Genomic DNA, 21,676 nt, shown 5'->3' on the forward strand with positions numbered 1-21,676 from the left:
TTAGGTTTTAGTTACTGATGAGAAATGCAGGTGGAGTTGTCTAACAGATGGTTATTAGTCTGAAAGAGAGCTTTTGAGGTAAAGATAGAAACCTGGGCATCAGCAATGTATAGATGATATGTAAAGCCATGGGAATGGATGAGATCATTTGGGGGAGTGTGTAGTGTCTGAGGAATGGAGCTTCTTAGCCTTGGACATATGGAGACTATCTAGTGAAAGAAGAGTCTGCAAAGGAAATAGGAGTAGACAGAAAGATAGAAGGAGAGCCAGGTGAATGTGCTTCCCCAGAAGCCAAGAAAGTAAATCATTTGAAAGAAAAGGGAGATCAATTATGTTGAATGCTGCTGAGAGATTGAATAAGGAGCAGACAGAATCGTGACCATTTGATTTGGCAACATGGAGATGACTGGCAATCTTGACAAGACTACTTTTGATGAAATACAGGGTGTTAGTTGGCAAACAGAAGGGGAGGAAGTAGAGATAGTATAAGAAGACAGTAGCTTTGCTATAAAGGGGAACAAAGAAATAAATGGTGTTTGGAGGAGGCTATGGGTGTGAAGGGAGGTGTGTGTGTGTGTGTGTGTGTGTGTGTGTGTGTGTGTGTGTCTTTGAATAGGAGACACTACAGCATGTTTATTTTCATCCAGCGTTCTCACGTCGGGCTAATAATTTAGAGATAAGCTTGATTTTTCCTTTTTTCTCACACTGTACATTCAGTTTCTAAATAAGCCATTTGGTTTCAAAATATATCTACCTTTGCAATACTTATTTCTACCTGTTGCTGTCCATTCAAGCCCCCATCAGTTCTCACTTGGATTATTGTAATAACTTCTCGATGGTTGCACCACTTTTCCTTGCTCCCCTGAGAGTCGGTCATCCACTGCCCTTAGTTAATTAACATCTTCAGTCTCAGTTCACTGGCTGGTGCCCCGGCATTGACAGGCTCCCACTGTCACATGGCTGATACCACTGTGAACTTCCGGCACATGGTAGTTGACTGATTATATAGTAATTTCTAATTCCCCTTACTTTTTATCCTTTTCTTTTTTTGTAATAAAATATACATAACATAAAATTTATCGTCTTAAGCATTTTTAAGTATACAGTTCAGTGGTATTAAATACATGCTCATTGTTTTGCAACTATCACCACCATCCATCTCCATAACTCTTCATCTTGTGAAACTGGAACTCTATAGCTATTAAACAGTAACTCCCCATTCTCCCCTCCCCCACCCCTGTCAATCACCATTATATTTTCTGTCTGTGTGATTTTGACAACTCTGGGTAGTAGAGCAGGTAGTAGATTCCTCATATAAGTGGAATCATACAGTAGTTGTCTTTTTTGTGATTGGCTATTGCACTTAGCGTAATGTCCTCAAGGATTATCCATGTCGTATCGTATTGCGGATTTTCCTTTCTGTTCTGAATACTATTGCATTGTATGTATATAGCATATTTTGCTGATTCATTCATTGGTCGCTGGACACTTGAGTTGCTTCTATGTTTTAGCTGTTGTGAATAATGATGCTCTGGACATGGGTGTACAAACATCCCTGCAAGACCTTGCTGTCATCTTTTGGGTATATACCCAGAAGTGGAATTGCTGGATCGTATGGTAATACTATTTTTAATTTTTTGAGAACCTGCTATACTGTTTTCCACAGTGGCTGTATCATTTTACATTCCCACTAGCAGTGCACAAGGCTTCAGTTTCTCCATATCCTCACTAACACTTATTTTTTCTGGGTTTTTTTGATAGGAGTCTTCCTAATGGTACCTCATTGTAGTTTTGACTTGCGTTTCCCTAATGATTAATCATGTTGAGCATCTTTTCATTTGCTTATTGGCTGTTCATGTCTCTTCCTTGGAGAAATGCCTATTCAAGTCCTTTGCCATTTTTAAAAGCAGGTTGTTTTTGTTTTTTGTTGAGTGTTAGAGGGTTGATGGTTTTTGATATTTGAGTGGTTTTGATGGATGTGGTTAGGGAAAAAGAGAAGTGAAGGCAGGGGGACTAATGGATAGTGGACTGGAGCTCAAAATGAAATTCCGGAATTACAGTGGAAGTTCCTGAGCCAGTGAGCTGCATGGATAGGAGGTTGTGTTTGGGTACATGTGCTTCATTCCAGGTATTGGAGTTGATGCACAGCTTGATGATAATGTGCGGGCTGTGATCGTGCGAGTATTGGCGAACTTGGACTGGAGGTCAGCCCGTGCAGTGGCCAGAGCTGGACGGTCATCGGTATGGCTGTTGGAGTCACCTAGAATGGCATCTGGTGGGGTACAGAAGAAGACTGATCTAGGTTCTAGAGCCTTTAAGTGGGGAGACCAGGAAGTGGGTATTAGGCAGCAAGGAAGTGTGATAGCAGCCTGTGGAGGCCACTCAAAGGAATGGAAGTTATACAAGAGGAAGAGAAAGAAATGTTTTGTTTTTGTTTTTTGTTTTTTTGAAATGGCACTGAAAATTAAAGAGAACATTGATAGGTAAGGTGTGAGAGAGAACAGCCTCCAGGTGAGAGGACTGCTAGAGAGGTCTGTTCTTCAGGTGACAGCTGGGTTTCTTTAAAGGAGAGGAGGCAAGGGGAGTAAGCCCACGGCAAATGGGACATTCCAGAGGAAATAATGAAAGGGCTCCAGAGTCGGAAAGGAGTGAGGAATTTGATCAGATTAGTGGGCATACAGAAAAGGTTGGGGATGAAAGTTTGGGTGATCAAAGATGACTGAAGTAAATGGACACTGGAAGCTTGATTGGCTTAGTTCGGGTTATCTTTTAGAGGCAAGAGGACAGTTCATTTTCATGCTGCGGTTTTTATGCTTCCAAGAGAAACGTTCCTTTGAGGCAGCATGTGTCAGTGCGGGAAACCACAGGATGTGTTCAGGCAGAGATTGCCTCGAAGGTCATCCACTTAGGAGACAGCAGAATAGATCGCAGTGTTTCTTGGGAACACTGGCCATCCATTGGGAAGGCTAGAGATTTGAAGTTGACTGATTTGAAGGGAATAGCTCAACTGGGGCTGCAGGTGAGGAATTTCCCAAGTTAGTAGGGAGAGGATTGTAAGACCTTTGGTACTGGTTTCTGCAAGTTACTCTAGTGCCTGTTGGTTAGGTGTGAGGAAGATGTGTAGGTGTGATTGATGGGGGAAGGGGAGGGTGAAAGGAGAGGGCCAGCTTAAGTGAATTTAAGTCTCTAACTCCAAATCTCTCTGCCTTTTCCATTTCACTTTGCTGACTCTCATACCTCTGCAATTGCAGGAAGCCTCCCAGGTACAGCCCTTTGTTCATTCTGTCTCAAATTATAATTAGTGTAGAAAGAATGTTTCTAAGAGAATCGGAATAATCAAAGGCCAGTCATGTCCTTTTCATTATTTCCTTGAATGATCTTAGATAAATTGCATATCCCTATGGGTTCAGATTCCCAGCTATAAAATAAGGCTTTGGTACTGACTGATTTTTCAAGATCCTTCCAGGTCCTGTGTTTTGTTGCTTTTTTCCCTCTAAACCAGGTTGCCTTAGTCAGTGAACTTTTAGTAATTACCAGGTCTGTGCTGGGTGGGACAAAGGGACTTAGAGGATAATTAGACACAGTTTTGTCACTTGAGTTGTTCATGGTCCCTTGCGTTGTTGATATGAAATATGGAATTTGCTGCATAGAAGAATGTATAAAATGCTATTAAAATGGGGGGGAGTAGAAGTAAGGGGGCTTCTGTGAATGTTTCATAGAAGTGAGTCAAGCTGGGTCTTGAAGAATGAGTAGGACTTTGCTTGGCAGACAAGTTGGGACATTTTAGACAGAGAGAACAGCGTGGGCAAAGGCAGGGGCATGGAAGCATATTTAGCTGGAACGACAAGTTTAGGGAATAGTAGAGATGAAACTGGAAAGATGAGTGGGGGAGGGAAACATATTTATTGGACCTTTATTTATTCTCTGCCAGGCAGTATGGTAGATGCTTTTATATATGCTTTTTAATTATGATAACTATAAAGTATTAATGGATAGTCTTATTTGTATTTACATAAGAGAAGACTGAGGGTTAGAAATTAAAGTTGCTCTCCTACCAGGCTAGAAACAGCCTCCAGTTTTCCTCCCTGCTACCTCAGCCGTTGCTTTCTTGTTGCTAACCCAGAGCAAGTGGCTGGAGGCCGCATAGCGGGGATGTCTTTGACATGTCAGAAGGACATCCCTCAGCAAATTCAAGACTGCAGCATTCTAGGCCTCTGCCAAAGAAAACCTCCTGGCACAATTTAATTAAAGATCAGATTCTCATAACTAGGTGTCAAGGGCACGCAGTACTCCCCAGTCCTGGGTGGAGTATAGGTCATGCCTGTCTCAGCTGCTCTGAGTTGTCGGAACTGAGAAATGTGATTCATATATGGAGTAGGTTTTCTTTCTTCTTTTTCCTTTCCCTCCTTCATGTTAAATAATGATCTGAGGAGTTATTAGAGGTTGTCAGGTCCGTTCCTTTGCCTCTAGAGTCAACAGTGAGGTGTGGTGTCGTGGACAGAGAGGTCTTACAGCCTTCATTTCAGGTCCCTGCCGCTGCTGCCCACTAGTTCTATGACCCGGGACTGGCTAATATTTCTATTTTGTTTCTTCTCACTTGCTCACTGTTTTATCCTCAGCACCTACCAGGGCCTAGCAAACAGTAGGTGATGAATAAATATTTGCCTGAAGGAATGAGAAAACTGATAGCGATCAAACAGATTTCCAAGTTTTCGGTAAACTCCAAGGTGTGATCTCATGTCAGTGGTTATTAAAATATCAGTCCCAAATGATGGCTGAAATCCTACTTGTAAAGATAGGGTCTCTGGGGAAGCTACGTTTTAGAACGTTAGCAACTCTCTTAGGCAGTTCAGGAACTCTCCTAAACTCCAAGTCCCATTGCGTGAATTCTCACCATCACTGAGTATGAACAGCCCAGCCGACAGATAGCAGCTGGTCCCCTCCTCCAGGCAACACCTCTTTTTTCATTGTCATCTCTCCACAGCCTTTTTTTAAATCAACAGTGTCATCTTTTATTTTTAACATGAGACAGTCATTGTGCAGATCTAGAACTGCTTAGAAGGGACCAGTTTTCTGACCGAAAGAGCTGTATGTGTGTGGAGAATGCAAGGCCCACCGTGATCCCTCAGCCTCCTTTTTCATCTTCGTGTTGCATTCTGCCCAGCTGTCCTCTCAGACATACACCGTTCCTGGGGTCTGGGATGCATCTGCTGTCGTTGTGCTTCATCAAAATCATTCATTTATTTATTGTCTGTTTGCTTTTGTGCAGGTAGGATACCAATGCCCGAGCTTGTCCCAGACCAACTAAATCGGAACTCAAGCATTGGTTATTCCACCCTCCACCCCCATTTTTTATTAGGAAAATTTTCAGAAGTACAGCAAAGTTGAAATAATTTTATAGTGAATACCTGGGTAACCACCCCCTAGATTCTTCTACCATTAACATTTTCGAATACTTGCTTTATCACATCCACTATATATTATATATTGACATATATATTGTGTCACACCCCTATGTTCATCCATTACTCTATTTGATTTTTATAAAATGTATTTCAAAGTAAATTGCAGATATTAGTGTACTTCCCCCTACGGACTTCAGCTGGTGTTTTAAAAAGCTCATAGAGGATTCGAACAGTCTAGAGTCAAAGACTACTAGTCTGCCCTATTTATTCTTTAAGCCCCTACTCTTAGTACCACCTCTTCTCTAAAGCCTCACTGATCACCTTCATTCAGCACAGTCTTTCCTTTGTGTGTCTTCCGACATGTTATTGTTTGTACTGTTGTACAGCAGTACTTCCAAGTGGCCTGGTGGTGTGGTTTTCTAGGTCCTGTCTGTCTTGCTTACTGTCCTGAGAGAACCTCTAGAGCCGAGATCATATCTTGTTCTTGTATTTATCTCCAAGTCCCTGGTTTCTAGCATAGCACCTTACATATAAATACTCAGTAAAAATGTATTGATTTGAATTGTACTAGAATGAAGAACCTGCAACTACAGCAAAAAGTGTGTATAACTTTCACGTGACTGATTTGAGGATCAAGAATTTATATGTCTTCTTTGGTGCTTAGTTCCTGGCAGAAATTTAGTAAATATCAATCAAGTCCAGCCCAGCCATGTTTATGTGTTACAATATTTGCCATTGTCTCGATTTGACTCACGTTTTGACTCACCTAAACGTAAATCAGAAGGAGCAGAATTCCGGTCAGAAAAGATACAAAGGAGCTAGAATTACCTCCAGTGTAGTTGGAAAATCCTTTGGCAGATAGTCTGAAGACATGGGTTCTAATCCCCACCTTTAAATTGCTGTGTGACCTTAGATAATTTCCTTCTCGTTTTTTGGCCCTGTGTGCCTACCTGTTGTATGAGGTGGCTAATATGAGGGGGTCAGATTAGATAGGTGACTTTTATGTAAGGTTGCTTCTGGCTTTGATGGTATGTGTATCTTAAATCTTTGATTACCTTGACTCTGTTACATAGAAGTGGCTGTGGAATCCAGATGTGACTAAGTAGAAAGAAGTAGTTTGTGAGCACACTCTTTCTCTGAATCCCTGTCCAGTTTTTATTCAGTATGTAAAGTACCTTACACATAGTAGCTACTTGGAAAGCATTTTCTTTCCCTTTTTTCTACTCTAGCACTGTACCTTTATGCTTTTTACAGCATGCTATGCTTTTTACAGCCAAAGAGGCACAGTCGCTTCCCCTCCCTGGTTTGCTCTTAACCAGTATCTGTCTAGGGACGGCACAGTGGGAAACAACAAATTGCAGGTCGTAGGTGAAGGGACTTCTGTAAGGACTGTAGCCGGTAAGTAACAGAGGACTTCAACTCCGGTCTCCTGATTTTAACTCCAGTCGCCTTTTTACTATATCGCCCTACCAGTGGCCCTTGTGAAACCTCACAGCGATCCTGCATTTATCTCAGAGCCATTCAGTTGGTTCATAATGAAAACTTCAGTATAATTTGTTGCTCATAAATTGTTAGGCTCCTGAGCTCTGAGGCAGTGGTAAAACCTGGGCAGTTTGTCTTTCTGTCTGTTATATCAGTTTGTTGTCTAGGAAGGAGAAAGGGTTGCCGTCTGAACTGTCACCCTAGATGCTGGCCTCAGGCCCACTGACTGCAGCGTCCCAGAAGGCACTGGTTTGTCATCCTCCCAAATCTTCAGCCTACAGACACTGTGTCTGGTTTCCTATTTCAAGAGTTGAGTATGTTTCTTCTTTCCCCTCTCAGGATTGAGGTTTTTGACTTGTTGCCCTGTAAACAAAGTTTAACATTGGGTAGGTTTTAAAATGTGCCAAGTGTTGTGCTGAGTACAGATGGACGAAATGACCAGTGAGGGGATCTGTGACGTGTAAAGAGAGTGAAACGTGTGGAGAAACCACAGGAAAGGACTGGTTTGAGGGCAACGGGGAAACTAGAAAAGTCCAAGTCAGTTGGGAGACAAGGACTAAGAAGGCATGAAAGTGTGTTCTGTGAGTGCAGTTGAGGGTCCTGCAATGTTTAGCATTGAGTAAATAGATTTGGGGGGCCTCGAAAGATGATTGAAGTATCTAAAGTTCTGTCTGGGGAAGAGGCAGTAATCTTTCCTGAATAGCGCTAAGAGATAGGATTTAGGACTAACAGGTGGAAATAGTTTTTGTTTGTTTATTCATTCATTTGTTCATTTCTTTCACTTCTTTATTTGTTCAACAAGTCTTTATTGATTACCTACTCTTTGCTGGAGTTGGGGCTGAAAAATAAATAAGACTGAAGTTAGTTCTTGAGGAGTCCAGAGTCTAAGTCTGGTGGGTGAGGGGGTGTAAGGGGAGGCAAACGCGTAAATAAGTAATTGCAGTGCAGTGTGAGATAGACAGAACTTAATTGAAGTGAGAACTCTCTAAATGAGGTGACCAAAGATAGAATAGGCTAACTTAAAAAAATTTTTTTTTTATTAGTTTCAGGTGTACAAAACAATGTAATAGACATTTACCACCCTCACAAAGTGATAAGAATAGGCTAACTTTTGAGACTGTAGGTTTCCTGTCACTGGAGGTTTTCAAGCATAGGCTGGATGACCTAGGCTGGAATATGATACAGAGGATTCAAGCATTGTAACTCAACAGCAGATTTTAGGTTTTAAGTAACTTGGAATCCCTTTGAAACTGGAGCTCTACCACCATATTATTCAAGCATAGGGAACGAACTGAGAAATGAAGAAAAGCTGGAAAGGTTGATGAAGTTTTTCTTGGCACAGCCCAGGGCTGTGGTCCTGAAAGGGAGTTACGGTATTCAATGAAGTTGTTGGCTGACTCACCGAAGAGGCAAGGAAGGGCCTGCTCTGGCTATCAGGTGGCTGCAGGGAGTGTAATGTTGGAAGTGGCAATCCCGAGTGAGAAGGTACATGTGAGAGCGAAGCCAGAAGTTCTCTTTTGGGGAGTTGAGGGACTTGAGTTGGGGCTGGGAGGGAAAGCAAAAGGAAATCTGCAAAGTGAAACTGGAAGAAATGGATAAAAAGCATACCATCCAGAGAGTTCATATAAATTAACAAGATGGTCGTTGCTTTCTTGATTTGATTGGTTCAGAAAGAGAAGTCAGGAGCAGTTGGTTTGCCAGAGGAAGGTCAGGATGATTATACAAAGAGGTGAAGTTTGAATTTGACCTTGAAAGATGATTAAGATTTTTATCATTCAGAGGTAGAAAAATCATTGGCAAGAAGCATTGGGGCATCAGGAGGAGGGTAAGAGACAAATTCAGGAGAACAGAGATTTCTGAGGCATAGTAGGAATGTAAGCATTGTCCAGGTGTAGTGGCTTAGTTTCTGAGGTGGGTCATTGCCAGATTGTAAAGAGCCTTACAATTTCATGTCCTACACTCCTTCAAGGCAAGGTATAGACCCCTGTGCAAACTTTTGATTAATTAAAATATTTATTGAATCTACTGTGAGTCAGATACTATACTAGACACTTTAGGATTCCAAAGGTGACAAAATCGAGCCCACCCTTTGGGGAACATTTCTGGCTCTTGGTGAAGTCAATTGTAACAGTAAAAATAAACGTAATAATCTGGAAAGTATACCCATTGCCTGGTGAGTCTGGAGGGAACACCTAGGTGAGAGCATTTGCAGAGGGATGTGGAGAAAGGACTTAAAGGAAAAATAGATGCAGGGCATCTTTTAGTTTTGCATTTATTAGAAAATATTTAAAAGACTCCTATAGATTGTGTTCATAGCATTTAAGTAATTGATATCTGAAGCAGTGGTATTGACATCTGGCTGGCATCAGGATCACTAATTTTTTAAATTACAGAATTTTGGCCTTTACCCAGTCATACTAAGTCAAAATTTATGGAGGTCCAACCGGGCATCTAAATTTCCAAAAAAGCTCTTCATGATTATTATGGTGGTTTTGATTTTTTTGAATTAGAAACTTGAGTCTCCAAAGCAGTATTGTGTGCAATTCCAATGAGCTTATGTTCTAAATGGTCATGGTGAAAGATACAATTTCCACTGTCACATGGACAAATAATGAGAAACTATTAATTCTGGAAACATTCATGTCTACCCATTGGAATTTAAGGTAATAACATCTATGTTCATTAGAACTATTGGTACATCTGATAGGGATTTTTCACTTTTATTTTAGATTTCATTCCTTCTGTTTTCTAGATGAATTAGAGATTGCTACTACATTCAACATCATGTAGGATGGGATGGTTACTGCATTGACCATGTATTTTTAGAACAAGAAAGATGGATGCAGGGCATCTTTTAATTTTGCCTTTATTAGAAAATATTAAAGAGACTCCTATAGGTTTTTGTTCATAGCATTTAAGTAATTGATATCTAACGTATTTTGGAGGAAGGAGATAGTGGAGAGGTGATACAGCCAACTTTTCCTGTAAAGAACTAGATAGTAAATATTTTAGGTTTGTGGGCAGACAGTCTCTGTTGCAACTGCTCATCTCTGCTGTTGGAAGGTGAAAGCAGCCATAGACAATATGTAAATTAATGGGTGTGGCTGTGTTTCCATAAAACTATCTACAAACCCTGCAACTTTCCTGATCCTTGATATAGTGATACAGCCCATTCCAGAGAGGGAATGTGATTTCCCTAAGGCCACAAAATTAGAGGTTGGCAGAGGATTCACTACATGGAATGCTGTTAGCAGTTTTCTTTACACTTTCATGTGAATGAATAAATGGCACCCAAGTGGTTAAGGAATTTCTCTAAAGCTAGTAAGGGGCACTGGGATTCATACTGAGTTTGGCGGAGCCGAATTTCTGTCTTTTAAACTACATCGTCATGGTTTTCTGTGCTCTCTAATGCCATAGATAGGGGAATGCGGAGGAAAACCAGAACCTTGTGAATTTTCAGCAGCATTTGGCACAGAGTAGGTGTTATATCTTTGAGTATTGTTGACTGGATATGCTAGCAGTAGTCATGCTATGTAAGCCCTGGAAGGGCTTGAGCCGGGCCCTGGAGGAAGAGTTGTATAGTTTGGATTCTTTTAAACTTTTCAACACATAGTTTCCTCTTCCTGAAAAATAATAAAAGAATTATGTTCTTTTCTTCTGATTCCAGTAGCTGCTGGTGGTGTTGACAATGTCAAATAACGGCCTCGACATTCAAGATAAACCCCCAGCCCCTCCAATGAGAAACACCAGCACTATGATTGGAGCTGGCAGCAAAGACGCTGGAACCCTAAACCACGGTTCCAAACCTCTGCCCCCAAATCCAGAGGAGAAGAAAAAGAAGGACCGATTTTACCGATCCATCTTACCTGGAGATAAAAGTACAGTATTTCATTTCTTTCTCATCACTTATATACCTTTTTTTTTTTTTTTTTTTTGTAACCTGGATAAGAGATCTATCCTTCCCTTCACTTACTTTTTCGTTAAGACCTTTATTTCCCGATTAAATGTTTCCCTTGTCTTTCTTTCTTAATGTGGTTGAAGTCAAATGGAAAATAGACCGTTTTAAAGTTCTGTTAACTATTTATCTGAGCAAATTCTACGAAAATAATTATGCTCTTGCCAGATTTTAGACAATCTGAAGCCACAGTTACTTAAAAAAGTTAGTTACTTTATAAGTTCTTAAACTGTTGATGAAATCACAAAATATAAGAACTATTGAAATATCTTCATTTGGAAATGTTTTTCCCCAAATTATTTTTATGTGGAATGTCTTCTTTCCAGATTCTTGATTGCCTCTTCTTTATTCCTATGTCCTGAGTTCATAGCCAAATCTGGGAATTAAATATCAGTAAGAAGGGCAAGTAATAGCTGAGGAAACGAAACTGAGAAGAGGAAGCAGGACTCAGCATGAGTTCACTGAAAATCAGTCATACTAGGAGGCTCATTTCCTTTTTACTGATAAAACTTCTAGAAGAATAATCGGGATTTTAACAGCGTATCTGATAAAGTCACTGAGATCCGATGGACGAGATAGTGAAATAGAGGTTTGGATGTCCTCATGGTTAGATGACTTGTTTCACACCCTCTCCTCCAAATATTTATTTAAATGTCTATTGATATGAAGTAAACTTCTCAGCCATGCTTGTGGGCCTTGTTCTTGTGGCATGCTGAAGAAATTGGCTTTCTGTCTATATATAGTTATCGTGAGCTTCTGATTTAGGTGGACCTGGGTCACATCCTGGATTCATCACTTACGAGCTCTCTGACTTTAGGTATGTCAGTTAACTTCTTTGACTTTTAGTTTTCTATCTGTAGGAAAGATTGGGATTTTCCTATCTGTAAAATTGGGATAATATCACAGGGTTGTTGTGTGAAGATTACACGCCAAGTTCCTAATACAGTACCTTCTGCACAGAAGGTACTCAAATGTTAGTTCCCTTTCTCTTTACTCATTTAGTGAAGTTGGAAGGCATAGCTAGTAGACTGCATGACAGAATCAGAATTGGGATTCTGAAACAGTAGGCCAAATACCACAATTGCGAACTGCAGAAAATAGCTCACATTGCAGAAAAATATAACTGCATAAGTACACATCGGGGGCAATGGTAGATGATAGCGTCATTAACCAGATAGGGAACACAGGAAGAAGGACAAGTCAAGAGGGTTGGTGGTTGGAGAATGGGGAAAATGATGATTTTTTAAACACAGTGCATTTGAGGTGAAAAGAATTTTAGACACTTTGCATTTGAGATGTCTTGACATAGAAATGTCTGATAGGTAATGCTCTTACAAACAGGAAATGATTGGTGAGCAACTGAAATAAGAATGATTGAGGGCTTACGTTGAGTACTGTGGGCTCGTATCTTTGTGTGTTTAACCTTTCCCCTACTGCACCTTCATTGTGAGCTCTTTTTGTGTCTAGATAGAAAAGACATGGATGAGTTGCTGAACTTGAATTTTCTGGCTAATTCATTTATAAAGTAGCTGCCAACTTACTAGGTACAGGGGCTGTGTTACCCTACCCTAGCACCTTCTACCTCATAAATAGCCATTTTGTTTATCCCTCAATTTAGGTGTTTGCTTAATTTTAATATTGTGCTTTAATCAATCATGATTCTTATAAGATCTCTATAAATAAGTAGGTCTGTAGCCCAAGTTTCTAAATGTGTAGTAAAGAGGACTTAAAATTAAAGATTAAAAGGTTGGCTTTGTTCCTGCTGACAAACTAGGAAGATAATAAGATTCGTGCCTGAGAGGAAACATCAAAATTAAAAACTTTTATGCTTCAAAGGGCACCATCAAGAAAGAAAAATGATAACCCACAGAATGGGAGAAAAATTTCCCAAATTATGTATCTGATAAGGGACTTGTATCAAAAATATATAAAGAGCTATTACAATCGAACAATAAAAAGGCAACTTAAAAAATGGGCAAAGCATCGACTAGATATCTCTCCAAAGAAGATACACAAAGGCCATGCATGAAAAGATGCTCAAAATCATTAGCCACCAGGCAAAGGCAAGTCAGAACCACAATGAGATACCACTTCACACTCAGGGTGGCTATAATAAAAAGAGATATTAACAAGTGTTAGCAAGGATGTGGAGATATTGGAACTCTCATACACTGCTTGTTGATAAGATGGTGTAGCCAGCTGTGGAAAAGTCTGGCAGTTCCTCAAAAGGTTAAACATAGAGTTACCATATGACTCAGAAATGAAAGCATGTCCACGCAAAAACTTGTGCATGAATGTTTATAGTAGCATTTTTCGTAATAGCCCCAAAGTAGAAACAACCCAAACATTCCTGAACTGACGAATGGATAAGTAAAATGGGGTATATACATACAAAGAAATATTAATTGTTAGCAAAGAGAAATGCTACAACATGCGTGAACCTTGAAAACTTGTGAGTGACAGAAGGCAGTCACAAAGGACCACATGTTGTAGGATTATTTTCGTATGAAATGTCCGGAATGGGCAAATCCATAGAGAAAAGGTAGATGAGTGGTTGCCCAGGGCTGTGGGGGAGGCAGAGAGGATTTGGGGATTTTGGCTAAGGGTTTTCTTTTTGGGGTGATGAAAATGTTCTAAAATTGATTGTGGGATGGTTGCCCAGCTCTTGAAGGTACTAAAAGCCACTGAATTGTGCACTATATGGGTGAATTGTATGGTATGTGAATTACATCTCAATAAAACTTTCTTTTTTTTTTCTTTTTTTCTTTTTTGTTAAAGAAGATTTCCTACCTTAAAAAGCAGATGGAAGCATAACCTTCAGATATCATTAGGAACTGAAGGGATGATCTTATGTTCTGAATGGGGAGGTGGGGTGTGGATATCTGGGTTGTAATTTTGATTCTGCTGCCATGAATTGGCTGCCTGATTTGGGTCGATTACTTCTCTCTGTAGACTTCAGTGCCTTTATCTGAAAAATTAGAGTCAAACCAGTAAACATATACAATCTCTTATACCTTTGAAATCCTATAATTACCTAAAGGAGATAGTATAGAGATGAAGTTTGATCAAGTTGTATATGTAGGTCATTGTAAAGAATCCAGGCCATTGTAAAGTACTGGAATCTGTGATAAAGCTGTAGACCCAGAGGTTCTTCTGGAAATACTTGCTGAGTAACTTTAGGCCAAATCTGGTTTGAAACCAAATCTCTTAGCTCAAGATCAAAGCTGTATGTCTATGCACTCAAAGCAGGGAGGTAGAAAGCATAGTTACAAGAAGTTCTTGTGAAACTTCTTTCATCCCTAGTAACCTCTCTTTCATCCCCTTGGTACATAGGTTTCCCCTCTGAGCACATGGGTTTCACCCTTTGCTTTAAGACCCTAGATGGCCGTAATTGATGCGTACACTGAAACGAAACAAGTGAGGTTTTTTCCTTTGGTTTGGAACCTTTGTTCAGCCTGACTGTGCATATTGGTACCACCATGGAAGCATTTGTTGACCTGCTCCTTTGTGCTTACCTTAGTCCTGGCGGGATACACAGCAGGGTTGGAAGTCTTTGAAGTGGTATGCCCTTCGTCAAGTATTTGAGAATTTATACCAGCTGCATAGAGAGATGGTCTAAAACTGGACTTAGAGAACCTAGGTTGAGTCCTACCTCTGACATTTACTGACTCTGTGATTTTTTTCCCCTTTTACCTATTTACTTTAATCCTAGTATCCTCATCTGTAAAATGAGAATATGCATAATTTCCATCTACCCCATATCCTTAGTAGGCTTTTGTCATTTGATGTAGTGGGGGTAAAAGCATTTTCAAAAGTGTAAAACACTATACAAATATGAAGTGGTTTTTTTTTGTTTGTTTCTTTAATGGAAACCTCATTTCTTTTTTTAAAATATTTTATTTTATTTATTTATTTTTTAATTAAAGTTTATTGGGGTGACAATTGTTAGTAAGTAAAGTTACAAAGATTTCAGTTGTACAATTCTGTATTACATCATCTATAAATCCCATTGTGTGTTCACCACCCATAGTCAGTTCTTCTTCCATCACCATATATTTTATCCCCTTTACCCTCATTTACCACTCCCCTCCCCCCTTACCCTCTGGTAACCACTAAACTATTGTCTATGTCTATGAGTTTTTGTTTCTCATTTGTTTGTCTTGTTCTTTTGTTGTTTTTGGTTTATATACCACATATGAGTGAAATCACATGGTTCTCTGCTTTTTCTGTCTGACTTATTTCGCTTAGCATTATAATCTCAAGATCCATCCATGTTGTCACAAATGGTCCTATTTCATCTTTTCTTATCACCAAATAGTATTCCATTGTGTATATATACCACAACTTCTTTATCCATTCATCTATCGAAGGACATTTTGTTTGTTTCCATGTCTTGGCCACCATAAATAAAGCTGCAATGAACATTGGAGCACACGTGTCTTTATGTATAAATCTTTTCAGATTTTTGGGGTAGATACCCAGGAGAGGGATTGCTGGGTCATATGGTAATTCTATTCGTAATTTTTTGAGGAATCTCCACACTGCCTTCCATAGCGGCTGCACCAGTCTGCATTCCCACCAACAGTGTATGAGGGTTCCTTTTTCTCCACAGCCTCTCCAACACTTGTTACTATTTGTCTTGTTGATGATAGCCATTCTGACTAGGGTGAGGTGATATTTCATTGTGGTTTTTATTTGCATTACTCTGATGATTAGTGATGTTGAGCATTTTTTCATATGTCTATTTGCCATTTGTATGTCCTCTTTGGAGAAATGTCTCTTCAGGTCCTCTGCCCATTTTTCAATTGGGTTGTTTGTTTTTTTTGTTGTTGAGTTGCATGAGTTCCTTGTATATTTTGGATATTAGCCTGTTATCGGAGGCACTGTTTGCAAAAATCTTCTCCCATTCAATTGATTGCCTCTTTATTTTGTCGATGGTTTCTTTTGCAGTGCAGAAGCTTTTAAGTTTGATATAGTCCCATTCATTTATTTTAGCTTTTACTTCCCTTGCCTTTGGAGCCAAATTCATAAAATGCTCTTTGAACCCAATGTCCGTAAGTTTAGTACCTATGTTTTCTTCTATGCAGTTTATTGTGTTCAGGTCTTATGCTTAAGTCTTTGATGCATTTTGAATTAATTTTGGTACATGGTGACAGATAGCAGTCCAGTCTCATTCTTTTACATGTGGCTTTTCAATTCTGCCAGCACCATCTACGGAAGAGGCTGTCGTTTCTCCATTGTATGTTTTTTGCTTCTTTGTCAAAAATTATGTGTCCATATTTATGTGGTTTTATTTCTGGGTTCTCAATTCTATTCCATTGGTCTATGTGTCAGTTTTTCTGCCAATACCATGCTGTTTTGATTATTGTTGCCCTGTAGTACAAGCTAAAGTCAGGGAGTGTGATACCTCCAGCATTGTTCTTTTTTCTTAGGATTGCTTTGGTTATTCGGGGTCTTTTGTGGTTCCAAACAAATCTGATGAATTTTTGTTCTATTTCTTTAAAAAATGCCATTGGGATTTTGATGGGGATTGCATTAAATCTGTATATTTCTTTGGGATGTCTTTCCATTTCTTTGTGTCTTCAATTTCTTTTAAAAATGTCTCATAGTTTTCAGCATATAGGTCTTTCACATCCTTGGTTAAGTTTATTCCTAGGTATTTTATTATTTTTGCTGCAATTGCAAAAGGAATTATTATTTTTTTATTTCTTTTTCTGAGATTTCATTGTTAGTATACAGGAATGCAGTGGATCTTTGTATGTTGATTTTGTAGCCGGCAATTTTACTGTATTCATTGACTGTTTCTAATAGCTTTTTGGTGGAGTCTTTAGGGTTTTCTCTATATAGCATCATGTCATCTGCAAAGAGTGACAATTTAACTTCTTCATTCCCAATTTGGGTGCCTTTTGTTTCTTTCTCTTGCCTGATTGCTCTGGCGAGGACTTCCAACACTGTGTTGAAAAGCAGAGGTGATAGGGGACGGCGCTGTCTTGTTCCTGAACGTAGAGCTTCAGTTTTTCACCGTTAATTATGAGATTAGCTGAGGGTTTGTCATCTATGGCCTTTATTATGTTAAGATATTTTCCTTCTATACCTATCTTATTAAGTGTTTTAATCATAACTGGATGTTGTGGAAACCTCATTTCTTGTTTTATCTGATGCCTGCAACAACTCATTTTCAGTTGGGGAGGCTGAGGCTCAGAGAAAGTAAATTGCTCAAGGTCTCACAGCTGGAAAGTGGCAGGGATGAGTGTGGAACTAATCTCTTACATCCTAGCATACTGTCTCTTTCAGTTATACTCCACCCAGTTTGCATATCTGGCTCACTTAGGGTGCTTTTAAAAAAAATACAGATGCCTGGGTTTCCTCAGACTTTTGGAGCCAGAGTTTGCAGAGCAGTAGTTAGTGTTGGGTCTCTCTCTAAGGAGATTTGGGAGATGAGAAGGAAGAGTTTCCTGTGGGCTGTGGTAGTGGCTGAGATTTGAGTTGGCAGTGGGTAGAATGTCTGTGTCATTACCTAATGCTGACCTCCAGCAGGGCTTCAGTGTGTGCTGGGGGAATGCACACATGATTGGAAGAAGCTGTCATCCAGGGCTTGTAATAGGTGGCGCTGAGTTGCAGAATTCCATGGGCGAAGGCCTGGTGCCTGTGGTTAGGATCTGGAGCCTTTGGTTTATTCTAAGGAGTCCTGCAGCATTTCGTTTGGAATCTTTTTCTGGCTGCATTTTCACAAGCAAAATGGAATTCTCTGAGCTTGGGAAGTATCTAGCAAAGTTAATTTTAAAACTGGACTATGTCAGTGTTTATCTCTCCAACTTTGGAGTGTTTTACTGCCTTGAGCTCAGATTAGCTCAGCTGAACCAATGAGAGGTGCTTCTTAAAAATAAATCTTTAAAAAATAAATAAGGCCCATGAGTTGTGCCGAGACTTGGAGGGCTGTTCAGCAACATGGAATTTTGCAGTGTCAGCCTCACGTTATCAGAAAGCCAAATGGACGAGGACAAAGATAGAGTTAAAGTTAGGATGGGTGAGGTTCTAAGCTCCTTTTTCCACCTTATTTCCTCAAGCCTGTGATCTCTAGTTACATGAGATCAGGATGATTCTTTCTTCTTTCTCCTTAGCCCGTTATCTGTCTTCATGAGTGGGCTGGGAAATCTTAACTCTGACCTCTTTCTTCCTTCCTTCCTTCCTTCCTTCCTTCCTTCCTTCCTTCCTTCCTTCCTTCCTTTCTTCTTCCTTCCTTCCTTTCTTTTTTTAAAGCAACTTAAAACAACAAACATTTATAATCTCGCAGTTTTTGAGGGTCAGGAATCCAGGAACAGATTAGTTGGGCAGTTCTGACCCAGGTAGCTCATGAGGTGGCAACAGAGATGTCTCTGACTCTTTTTTTATATTAATGATTGCTTATGTTTGTAAAGCTCTCTAGCTTACAAAGCACATACGTTTTCCTTACCTTAGTTGATCCTCAAAGTAATAACACTAAGACAAATAGTAATAACAAAATAATAACACAATAGTAATAACCATAAAAATAGTAACAACAATAACCCAGCTACTATTATAATTTGGACCCTGACTACATTTTCAGTTAGGAGATAAGCCCTCAATACAAGCTAGGAAATGACTAATGCATGGTAATATGGCAGACTACCAGTGTCTTTAGAACTTACAAAAGGAGGGAAGGTGAGGAAATCCATTCTGGAAGAATTGGGACTTGAATCAGTCTTTAAAAGAGGGCTGGGGATGTTTAACAGTGGAGGAAGATCGTTTCAAGCACGGAGAAGGAAAAGTGAGTAAACACTTGGAGGTGGGAATATGGAGGTGTATGCAAGGGTGCAGAGAGAGGAATGGCTTATGGGAGCAGAGCCGCCTTCAGCATTACCGTGCATGTTTATGTGTTAAATGCTTTTATTTCCCTGGCCTCTTTTCTTTCCACTACTCATCCTTTGAGCCATTCTCGTTCTGTGTCTCCATTACCAAAGCTCCTTTTGTGTTTGACATTCTATGCCTGTGATGGTATATTACATAGTATATTAATAACGTAGTAGAAATAATATGTAAAAATATAAGATCTATAAATATAAAACAAAAACCTAAATAAAATGTAAAAATAGCGTACCTGTTCTTTTCAATCTTTTAAGTGACTAGATCAGAAGAAATTTGGGAACAGAAAGCAACTACAAAGCCCTGTAACATGTCCCATGCAGTCTAGCTATAAGTAAGACAGATGAATTTATGTCATAAATGAAGGCTTAATTTGGGCCCTGGTAAACCCTTCGCCTTCCCTGTCTCAAAGCAGCTCCTTCTGGAAGAGAAATGATCAAGTTCATAAATAGCTGAAACCCTAGCAATTGGCATGTAGGCAAATGGTTCTCGTAAAGATACTGAGGAAAGAACTTTGGGAATCAGACCTGGGATCAAATCCCAGCTCTTACTAGCTGTGTGAGCTTGCGTAAATTATTTAACTATGTTTTCAGTTTCTTCATCTCGAAAATGACAATAATCTATCTCATAGGATGGTACTAATTAAGGAAAATAATGTGTGTTATGGTATCTTATACATACATTCTTATTTGATGTTATTTCTTCTCATTTTACCAAAATTTGTTTTCTTGACTCAACTTGAAATTCTTTAGGGAAGGTGAAATAGTAGAATGAAAGGGGCCTTGGCTTTGAAGCCAGACTTTTTGAATTTGTATTTGTGAAAATCAGGTCAGAGCTGGTAAGAATGAGACATTTATTCCTGCCCTGGAGAGAATTTGCATGTCTTAGGCAGGTGCCTTAGATGCTTTGCCAGGTTGAGTTAGGTGTCTGGTCATTTGTTCCTTTCTTCACTCATTGACCAAGCACCTATATTTTGCCAGGCACGTACTAGCTGTTAGGGATCCGTGGTGAGTTGGACATGGCCCCTGTACTGGGACTCAGTTTGATTGGGAAGATAAACCCTTAAAATAGGCAATTAGTATACTGGTGCTGTGAGAACAGAGGAGAGGTTGAAAAACTGCCCAACCTAGAGACCAGGAAAGACTTCACAGAAGAGATGACCTTTAAGCTGAGACTTGTCAAGGATCCGTAAAAGGCTTTGTGTGGCGTGGTGGCAAGGGAAGGGACAGGGCAAGGCAGGATTCACAGGCAGCGGGAGTAAGCTTGAGAAAATGGGAGGAGGTATGGAAGAGCCTATTATGTTGGGTGAACCATAACTGGTTCAGTGTAGTTGGTGTAGAGGGTATGAAACGTAAGTATTGGGAGATGAAGGAGAAGGTACAAATCTGTAGAGCAGAGCATCTCCGACTTTTTTTTTTTTTAAAGTAGACTCCCATTTGCTAGAGCAGTTTTAGGTTCACAGCAAAATTGAGTGGAAGGTACACAGATTACTTATATGCCTCCTGCCCCCACATACACACAACCTTCTCCACTATCAATACCTCGTACCAGTGTGGTACATTTGTTACGATTAACAAGCCTACGTCAACACACCATACTCACCTTACGTCCATGTTTTACATTAGGGTTCACTCTTGGTGTTGTGCATTCTATGAGCTCGGACAAATGTATAATGACATATATCTACCATTATAGTATCATACAGACTAGTTTCATTGCCCTAAAATTCCTCTGTGTTCTCCTAGTTCAAGCCTTCTTCCCGCCTAACCTCTGGCAACCACTGGTCTTTATAGTGTCTCCATAGTTTTGTCTTTTCCAGAATGTCATATAGCTGGAATCATACAGTGTATAGCCTTTTCAGATTGGTTTCTTTCACCTGGTAATATATATTTAAGGTTCTTCTTTTCATGGCTTGATAGTTCATTTCTTTTTAGTGCTGAATAATATTCCATTTTCTGGATGTACCAGTTTATCCATTCACCTACTGAAGGGCATCTTGATTGCTTCAAGTTTGGGCGATTATGAATAAAGCTTCTATAAATATAAATGTGCAAGTTTTTGTGTGAACATGTTTTCAGCTCATTTGGTTAAATACCAAGGAGTGCGATTGCTTGATTGCATAGTACAAGTATGTTTAATTTTGTCAGAAACTGCCAACATGTCTTCCACAGTGACTGTATAATTTTGCATTCCCACCAGTAATGAAAGTTTTTGTTGTTCCACATTCTTGTCAGTATTTGGTGTTGTCAGATTTGGATTTTGGCCTTTCTGATAGGTGTGTAGTGGTATTTCATTGTTGTTTTAACTTGCATTTCCCTAGTGATATATGATGTTGAGCATTTTTTCCATCTGCAGGTCTTTTGCCCATTTTATTAATTGGGTTTTTTTCTTATTGTTAAGTTTTAAGAGTTCTTTGTATATTTTGGATAATAGTCCTTTATGAGATATAGCTCTTACAAATATCTTCTCCCTGTCTGTGGTTTGTCTTCTCGTTCTCTTGATTCTCAGACTTTTATAGGCACACGAATCATTTGGGAGCCTGTTAAAATTCAGATTCTGACTCCGTAGGTCTAAGGTGGAGCTGGAGATTCTACGTTTCCAATAGCCTCCCAAGTGGTGTGGGTGCTGCTTTGGGCAGCAGACCAGAGATGCCCCGACCGCTGTTTGGATCGGAGGAGACCAGATGCAGATGCCAGGCTCCTGTTAGAATGATTCAGACCACAGATAACAATGTCTGAGGTAGGGTGGTGGCATGAGATGGAGAAGAGTGAACACATTTGATCACGGTGTAGAAGATAGAATCGGTAACAGCTTGGGGACAGGAATGCTTTGGGAGAGAGGGGAGAGATGACATCATGAACAGCAATCGAGGAAAGGCAGTGACAGAACAGAAAGGCCTTAGGGCTGGGAGTTTGAAAACCTCAGTTCTGGTCCCAACGTGCTTTGAACT

At 39.8% G+C, this 21,676-nt stretch overlaps 1 protein-coding gene across 8 annotated transcripts in view; it reads left to right on the top strand.

Annotated features, from left to right (window-relative positions):
• Positions 1 to 21,676, top strand: part of PAK1 (p21 (RAC1) activated kinase 1) — a 134,010-nt gene that overhangs the window by 65,250 nt on the left and 47,084 nt on the right. For 4 of the 8 annotated variants that reach the window (XM_088791553.1, XM_088791551.1, XM_088791550.1 and 1 more), the window contains one exon: positions 10,555 to 10,765. In XM_088791553.1, coding sequence (XP_088647679.1) covers positions 10,576 to 10,765 — 190 coding nt within the window. In that variant the 5' untranslated portion in view covers positions 10,555 to 10,575. Of the gene's footprint in view, positions 1 to 10,554; positions 10,766 to 11,607; positions 11,660 to 21,676 lie in introns of all 8 variants that reach the window. The other 4 variants (XM_088791554.1, XM_088791552.1, XM_088791555.1 and 1 more) reach the window with 3 other exon arrangements.

This window comes from Rhinolophus sinicus, chromosome 14, assembly GCF_057876585.1.
Source record: "Rhinolophus sinicus isolate RSI-liver-muscle chromosome 14, RSI-T2T, whole genome shotgun sequence".
NCBI lineage: Eukaryota > Metazoa > Chordata > Mammalia > Chiroptera > Rhinolophidae > Rhinolophus > Rhinolophus sinicus.